General features: G+C 35.8%; 1 protein-coding gene across 2 annotated transcripts; it reads left to right on the top strand.

Moving 5' to 3' along the window:
- The first annotated feature begins 4,007 nt into the window (after nucleotides 1–4,007).
- LOC137713120 (E3 ubiquitin-protein ligase SINAT2-like) lies at nucleotides 4,008–8,113 on the top strand. Of its 2 annotated transcripts, XM_068452379.1 has the most exons (5): nucleotides 4,025–4,126; nucleotides 5,181–5,340; nucleotides 5,485–5,836; nucleotides 6,837–7,223; nucleotides 7,412–8,113. In XM_068452379.1, the coding sequence occupies exons 3-5, from the start codon at nucleotides 5,681–5,683 to the stop codon at nucleotides 7,730–7,732; spliced, it is 864 nt and encodes a 287-aa protein (XP_068308480.1). In that variant the 5' UTR covers nucleotides 4,025–4,126; nucleotides 5,181–5,340; nucleotides 5,485–5,680; the 3' UTR covers nucleotides 7,733–8,113. The 2 variants fall into 2 exon arrangements, with proteins under 2 accessions (XP_068308479.1, XP_068308480.1); XM_068452378.1 differs by lacking the exon at nucleotides 5,181–5,340 and having other exon boundaries at nucleotides 4,008–4,126.
- The last annotated feature ends 547 nt before the right edge of the window (nucleotides 8,114–8,660 follow it).

The following is an 8,660-nucleotide window of genomic DNA, read 5'->3' as shown; positions in this document are numbered from 1 at the left end:
CCTGTGTATTTAGAGGATTGTGTTTATGAATTATGTAGTCTTTGCATGACTTGGTCTTTTATCATCTAGACGTCTTGACAATATGTAGTTTCTTCTTCTTGTTTTTTCACACACAACAATGTTATTTTTATTATAATGCAAGGGCTTTCACCAGAAACATTTGAAGATGAGACGCTTATAAAAAAAATCAAACGATGCCTATATCAGTTTAGTTAAGTTAGTTAGAGTAGTTTGCACTACCTTCTGCACTTAAGTTCAAAATCATCTTTCGGTGGTTTAAATAAATTTAATGTAATTGTTTATTGTTTAGACTTTAAAACAGTTGGAGAATAGGATCCTGCATCGGTGGGCATATGACAAAAAAAGTATACAATTAATATATGGCATTTAGTGTCACATCCCGGTCCGGGGCGAATCACTTCCCGGGCCCACTCCACCACTGTAGCACGATATTGTCCGCTTTGGGCTTACCATTCCCTCACGGTTTTGTTTTTGGGAACTCACGAGCAACTTCCCAGTGGGTCACCCATCATGGGATTGCTCTAGCCCCCTTCTCGCTTAACTTCGGAGTTCCTACGGAACCCGAAGCCAGTGAGCTCCCAAAAGGCCTCGTGCTAGGTAGGGATGGGAATATACATTTAAGGATCGCTCCCCTGGGCGATGTGGGATGTCACAATCCACCCCCCTTAGGGGCCCGACGTCCTCGTCGGCACACCACGACCAGGGTTAGGCTCTGATACCAAATTGTCACACCCCGGTCTGGGGCGAATCACTTCCCGGGCCCACTCCACCACTGTAGCACGATATTGTCTGCTTTGGGCTTACCATTCCCTCACGGTTTTGTTTTTGGGAACTCACGAGCAACTTCCTAGTGGGTCACCCATCATGGGATTGCTCTAGCCCCCTTCTTGCTTAACTTCGGAGTTCCTACGGAACCCGAAACCAGTGAGCTCCCAAAAGACCTCGTGCTAGGTAGGGATGGGAATATACATTTAAGGATCGCTCCCCTGGGCGATGTGGGATGTCACATTTAGCATCACCGAAATTTTTTATGATAAAACCTCACACTTGCAACTACTAGTCTTACTCCACCGCCACCACCGAATAGGCTACTACTGCCACAATCGCCACCACTGCTACCTCAATACCATAACTACCGCACCCTACTATTGGCCTCAACACCATACCCTGCCATTGTCGCTGCCATCATCAACAATGTCGTCTTCACCACTATCGCCGCCACCACCACTACCATGTCTATTTTTGTCATTAACACAAATTGTATCACTTACACTAAAATTTACTAAACACTTTTACACTACGTTTTATATTCACAGCACTTTCTAAAATATAGTTTATCAAATGCTCAATTATTTTATTTTACAACTGATTCTTTTGAATGAACAACAAAATCAGTTTTGACTTCTTTTTCTAACCCTAACCAAAATGAAAAAGTATATTATATAATTACAATGTACAAATTGCAAAAGTTCTCCAAATAGTAAAAGCATTTTTAGATTTTTTTACTTCTCTTATTGTGTACATCAATGCACCAAATGGTGTGTTAGTGTTGTGATATCACAGCTTGTTGACATGATACTATCAAAATTAAAACTATCATAGACAAAAAGAAATGTTTTTGTGTACTTTACTTTGGGGTAGGGAGTGACTTAAACCCGAAATTTAAAAATAAGACTTTATATTCACCCAAGTCTCTTTGTGACTTGTGTGCTGTGTGAAGTGGGAAATTCAAATTTCATCCTTGGAAAAAAGTGAGCCATTCTAGAAACAAAAAGCTAAAGGCCGTCAACGTGCTTGAAAAAAAAACAGAAGGGACTGGAATATATTCAAACGTCGCGTGCGGGTTGAGGCGCAATTGGTCCACTCATTAGGTAAAATTAAATTTAAACAAAAATTCATGAATTAATAATTATAGAAAACATCTCACTATTTTTTTTTCTCATAAAACAAACTTTTAATACAATAATATATATTTTCGTAAAATTATGTTTTTAGACCATATTTTATAGACCATATGTTGTGGTGATTGATGACTAAATATTTTTCTTTAATCATTTAAGGGAAAATTAGAATACCCTACATCTTTTCTATAGTTGTTAGATTAAACATTCATCTCTTTTAAAAATTTGATTAAGGTGTTTTGATCAATTGCCACCTCAATAATTTTCTATTTATTTAATTTTCATGTCATTAATTTAAATGCATTTATATAAAGGCATAAGGTAGTTTAGCAACTAATTGCCTATAATATAAGAATTTAATTTCGTCAATCCCATTCTACGCATTAAATGACATTTTAAAATAAAATAAAAAATTAATTAACTAATTCCTCATTACCTTATTATCAGTATTTAAAAAAAAAAAATTCTCTTTCTATTAAAAATGTCTCAATAAAAAGTCTTCAATATATATATTTTCACGTATAGATATATAAAAAAATATACTTAAAACTTATGATACATTTGAGAACAAAAATATCGACTTTTGGTACGTTTAGATTTCAAATGTATTGACAAACCAAATGCACCAAAAATTCAAATGTACCATAAAACCCCATTGTTATGTAACCCTTTTGGTACGTTTAGATTTCAAATGTATAGAGAAACCAAATGTACCAAAATTTCAAATGTACTATAAAACCAAATGTGCCCATTGTCAGGTAACCCTTTTGGTACGTTTAGATTTCAAATGTACCAAAAGACCAAATGAACAAACTATCACAAATGTACCACAAAACCAAATGTCTCTATCAGATAACCCTTTTGGTACATTTACATTCCAAATGTATCGAGACATACAAAGAAATCAAATCGGCTATAAAACTAAATGTGTCCATATTATAGGTAACTAGATGTATCTATATAATCAAACAAATCTTTATTATGTGTTGGGTCTTCCAAATAATAAAATATGACGATTTTTTTTATAAATATTCTACTATATTCACACAAAAAAAAAGAAGTAAAATTATAACAAACAATAAAAAAAAAATGCATAGAGATGGATAATAAATGCATAAATATAGGGATAAGAGGAAAAAAAAATGAAATGTCTAGGAAAAGTTGTGAAAAATTGAAATTAATAACCAAAATTTTAGGAAAATGTTTGATCAAATTTTCAAAAGGAGTGTATGTTTAGTCTAAAAAATTAAAAAATGAGGCGCTTATATCAAAATGCCCCATCATTTAAAGAAGAATTCGATCATTAACTACTATATCATGTGATTTACAAAATATAATTAAAGTAGATAGTCTCCCTTGCATCACCTAAAAAACATACCACTACAAGGTATTACTAGTTGGTCCCATAAAATATACATAATATTTGTATGAGGAAAATAAAATTAAAAATTAGACAAGAATTAGAATTTATAAATTGACAGGTACTAATTCCCTTAATTAGATTCATAAATATAAAAATATAAAATTTCCGCATGTGAAAAAAAAAAAAAATTCGAGACCTCCAATTTTAAGTTTAAATTCTTTAGGTACCATTTCCAAACTCCTATGATTAGAGTTTAAAAATAAAAAAATATAAAAAAACTCCGACCACCACAACATATCACCAGCATCTACCACCACCACCATCCCCATGCACCATCATTTTTCATCACCATTACGGTTGCCGCCACAACCACATACTATTGTGGCCCCCAACTGTTGCCACCACCACCCACTACCATCACCTCTGCCACCACTTACCATCATCCTTGCCACCGCCACTGCTAACACATTTTCTAACTATATTTCATTTATATATGAATGATTCTATACACAAAATTAATTTTGTATTCAACTTTTATTGTTATTCTAGGTTAATCAAACAACAAAAATATATATACATTCTAAAAAAAACAAAGTTCTGCAATTTTTATTTTGGTCATTTTGAAATTCCTTCATACTAAATTTCCTTATCCAAATACACTGTGTAAGTAATTATAAATCCCAAGACAGAAATCAAATAGTTTACTTTAAAAACACACAAGAAACAAAAACAAAAGCGCATTTTCTTAAGTGATTCTGAAGCATAGAGACAACAGAGGCCATCGATAGCCAGCACCGATACGAGCAAGGCACTCCCATTTTCTTCAATTCTCCATATCCGGGTAATCCGCGTGTTGCTTCTGGGCTCGCTGTTCGATTCTGTTATTGTTTTTGGTGTTGTTTTTGGGTTGCAATCTGGGTTCTTTGTCTGTTTTAGCAATTGGGAGGGAGACCCAGTTGTCTAATTTTGCATGAAATGGTGGTTTGGGTTTGAAATTTCAACTGGGAATCTGTGTTTTGGTTTCTTCTTTGTAATTTATGTTGTGGGTTTTGTTTTTTCTTTTGATTAGTATTTGGGTTTCCCGAGAGGAACGGGGATTTTTTTTTTCATTTTTTTTATTGTGCCTGGATTTATTTGCACTGCTATTTTAGATGAAGGGAAAGTTAGTTTTTGGCAACAACCCAGATTTTAGTTTAAAATTTGCATATCTGGGTTGAATATTTTTATTTGAATTTGTTTGCTCTCTCTCTCTCTCTCTCTATATCTCTAAGGTAGATTTTGGTAAGGTTAATTTGAATTTTTGTTGGGTTTTTGGGTGCAATTGTGAATTGGGGTATGCTTGTTGTTGTACTACTATTATGGTGCCTTTTTTGTTTCTTTGGATTGATTGAGAAAGCTGGTTGCTTTTAATGTCCTCTCTGTAAATTTTTGAACTTAGTATTTTTAGTGCAAATGAGGAATGTGGGTTTTAGTCAAAGCACAGTTCTGAATTGATCTTGGATTGTCCTTATCTTGCCGGATGTGTTTATACATCTGAATTTGCCTATGTGACGGTCGAAAAGTCGGAAAAGGAAAATCCATATGTTCCATGTTTCATCTCTCTTTTGAAGTTGAAAACTTTACATATTATTTTAAATTTTTTGCAGGATGCATGATTGCTTCTTCAATCTCCATAATTTCCTTGCTTCCTTTTAAGATGAACTCTGTCATTGCTACATAACATCTATGCAGTAATAAAACTTGAACGTTGATATGCATACTAAAGTTTTATAAAAAGCAAGTGATCTTATAATTGTCGGATTCATGATTTACCAATAGTTTCAAGAGGGTCTTTACTGTGCCTTGGTGGTATGCTGAAATACTCATTGGTAAAACAAATTCCAATTTTATCCCAGTAATCGATTTGCTGATATTATAAGTGCTTGAAGAGCATTTTCGAAGCTACTATGGAAAAGTGGAGATATTTATAGGTCGTCAACTGTAAGAGATTGGGAATCTCCTGCTGCCAAGCAAGAAGCTTTTCTGAGTTCTTTTGATATCACAAAGCAACTGGAGGTTGCATGAAACATTCTTGATACCCTTGTTATTTGTCATTTCTCTGGACTTTGGACTAGAGCTAAATAATACACTCTTTAGAAAGTATTTCATTCATAGTATGTGAAATACTTTAATAAGTCTTTATTCATCTTGTTTTGACAGAGATAAGCATGTCCACGGAGAACTGAGGACGGAATAGAGGGCAAGTAGATTACTCTGTGTGTTATGAGCCAGAATTTTTGTTCAATTTGAATCACTTGTGGCTCCTGGGAGAATTTTGTAAGGGGGTTCTTTAGATTTGCATCGTTCGTGCTCCTGGGGCACTTTGCAAGGGGGTTTTGAGTCTGCAGATTATGACATGGCAATCGCTAAGTCGGAGGCAGGTAGCAATAGTATGCTTAGTAAGACTACCCTTGGTTTGGGTGGAAAGCATGGTCTGTATTCAACCAATGGTGTGCATGAGTTACTTGAGTGCCCCGTCTGCACAAATTTGATGTACCCTCCTATACATCAGGTACATGTGCATTGAGGACATATTGTGTTTCACCTGAATCTTCCTTTCTGAATCTGAATTGATCCTACTATATATCACTATAATCTTTGAAAATTTATTACTCTTGCCCTCATACTTGCTATAGCGGAAGTTGAAGATTCAGTGAAGCAATGCAGTCATGACCCGTTCTAACTACCCTTTAATGATGTTACAAGTTAAATATTATCAGTGTACGCATGATGGAGATAATTGGATGATGATCGGTATTAGGTTTAATAGGTGTTGAATCAGCTCATTGTCAGTGAAGCTTTTGACTGCTGGTTTCTGGCAGTGGAGAGGATGGTTTAAGGAGGGAGATGTTTTGTTGCGCCAACATAAAGTGATTCTCATTAGTGTTGAGGGAGATGTTTTGTGATTGTAGTAGAATATCGTTTTAGCCCGATTTGCAAACTTCCATTGCTGTTTTCATTTCTTTATCTCCTTTTGATTTTCTGGGACTGACTCATGATCTTTGTATATTATCTTATTTAAGTTCCCATGGTAATTCTGAGCTGCCCTGCATTAATTTGGTCTGAGTTTACTTCAATATGTCAAAGTGTATGGAACTGTCATGCTGTCTCCTTCCTCGTTTTAACTGCCAAAAATAAGAATGTTATGACCCCTTTGTTTTAGTTGTTATTGCTAGCTTAATTTAGCTAATTATGGTTATTATTATTCATACCATCCACAGGGTATTGTATATATAGTACAGTCAACCAATTAATTTTATTACTCTTAATTTTTGGTTTCCTGAAGGCTAAATTGCAATGGCTATGTTCTTTTATTCAACCAGAACATTATTTGCTTGCTTACTGTTGGGGTTCAGATTTCCTTGAACCCCTTGAAGTGACCAATCTCTCATTTTCTCATCGTTAACTTTACTCTCTTCTTGTGATTGAACACTTGGGGGTAGTGTCCTGTCATCCGGAATCACATGTTCTGTTTGACTAATTCTTTCTGTTTCTAAATTCTTCTTTTGCAGTGTCCTAATGGCCACACGCTATGTTCAGACTGCAAGATAAGGGTGCACAATTGTTGCCCCACTTGTCGCTATGAGCTTGGAGATATAAGGTGTTTGGCTTTGGAGAAAGTTGCTGAATCGTTGGAACTTCCATGCCGATACCAGAGTTTAGGCTGTCATGATATTTTTCCGTACTACAGCAAGCTCAAACATGAGCAACACTGTCGATTTCGTCTATACAACTGCCCTTATGCTGGATCTGAGTGCTCTGTTACAGGTGATATCCCCACTCTCGTTGGGCATCTTAAGGAGGATCACAAGGTTGACATGCATGATGGGTGCACCTTCAACCATAGATATGTTAAAGCAAACCCAAATGAAGTTGAAAATGCAACTTGGATGCTTACTGTAAGTTTTTTATTTTAATATTTTAAACGTGTTACAAGAATTATAAATTTATGTAGTTAAACCCCATACCTTTTTTAATAATTTTTTTTGGCATGTATACAATGTTCTGTTGCAATATCTATACTGATTCTGCTTGGAAAATCTAACTTTTGTATGACTGGTACCTTGAATTATGTTTTCTCTTGCAGGTCTTCAATTGTTTCGGAAGACAGTTCTGTTTGCACTTTGAGGCCTTCCAGTTAGGAATGGCTCCGGTCTACATGGCTTTTTTACGATTCATGGGTGATGATATTGAGGCTAAGAAGTTCAGCTATAGTTTGGAAGTTGGTGCAAATGGCCGTAAGCTAATATGGCAGGGGATACCTAGGAGTATTCGTGACAGTCATGGAAAAGTTAGAGACAGCCAAGATGGACTCATTATTCAGAGGAACCTCGCTCTCTATTTCTCAGGCGCGGATAGGCAAGAACTAAAGTTGAGGATTACTGGCCGTATATGGAAAGAAGAATGAAGATCTGGGTGGATGATTAGTGTTTAGGTGTACAGTTAAAAACTGAGACTAGCTAGGGTAGCTCCACGTAGAAGCGTCAATGTGTTTCGCTTGGTTTTCTTCGTTTGAACTTGGAGTTGAAGTGACTGAGCTTGAGGGTATTTTGAAAACTTGATTATTCGCTGACCGCTGTAAGATCAGAGCTGCAGCTTAGCATCGGAAAATGGATATTTGGGTTGTTTAAGGGGTTTGATTGTGTATCCTTTGCTCTCAAGACTGACACAAAGTCCTTGGCTTTATATGTATCTAAATACACCTATTGCCATGTATTTTGTACCTATGTGTTTCTGATGTAACGTGGCCATTAACACCGTATGGCCTGAAGTAATGAATCCATTCAAGAGATTTCTTCTTTTGCTTGGCTTGGTCTGAATCGAACTTCTGCAAAACTCGCATTGTTAGCAAATAAATTGGGCATAGATGTTCTCATGGTCGCCGGATGACCTAATGATGCATGGTCGTTCACCCTTGGATTTGATATTAAGGGTGGAGAATAAATGGGTGTACTATTAGTGTGTTAATCTCACCCTTGACATCAAATTCAAAGGCGAGCGGCGATGAATCTTTGACCACCTGGTGGCTAAGAGAATGGAACTTATTAATTGAGTATGATATTCCTTCAAATAGAGCAGCAGCTGCTTGCTTTTGGGTTGGACTACAGCCTAACTCAGTCAATTCATGCAAAAAAAATGTGGCAGGAACATGACATGATAGCAACCATTTTCTGAAAGAGAGGAATGCCCAAGCTACCACATTTGTGAAACAATAATTTTGATAGTCTCCAACTTTTCATGCCAATTTTGCTTTATCGACTGATATGACATTTTTTAAATTTGTTCCGAGTAGAAAAAGTCCCGATTGAGCTCAAATAAGAAGTAAACAAATAAAA

This window comes from Pyrus communis, chromosome 13 (genome assembly GCF_963583255.1).
Source record: "Pyrus communis chromosome 13, drPyrComm1.1, whole genome shotgun sequence".
In the NCBI taxonomy this organism is placed as follows: Eukaryota; Viridiplantae; Streptophyta; class Magnoliopsida; order Rosales; family Rosaceae; genus Pyrus; species Pyrus communis.
The sequence above is the reverse complement of the archived record's forward strand: the minus strand, read 5'-3'. Positions and strand labels throughout refer to the sequence as shown.

Bases quoted from the DNA above. Each gene is read 5' to 3' on its own strand.
- LOC137713120 (XM_068452378.1), top strand. From the start codon at position 5,681: ATGGCAATCGCTAAGTCGGAGGCAGGTAGCAATAGTATGCTTAGTAAG. The intron at 5,837-6,836 runs GTACATGTGCAT...CTTCTTTTGCAG, and splicing joins TGTACCCTCCTATACATCAG to TGTCCTAATGGCCACACGCT. The intron at 7,224-7,411 runs GTAAGTTTTTTA...TTTCTCTTGCAG, and splicing joins ATGCAACTTGGATGCTTACT to GTCTTCAATTGTTTCGGAAG.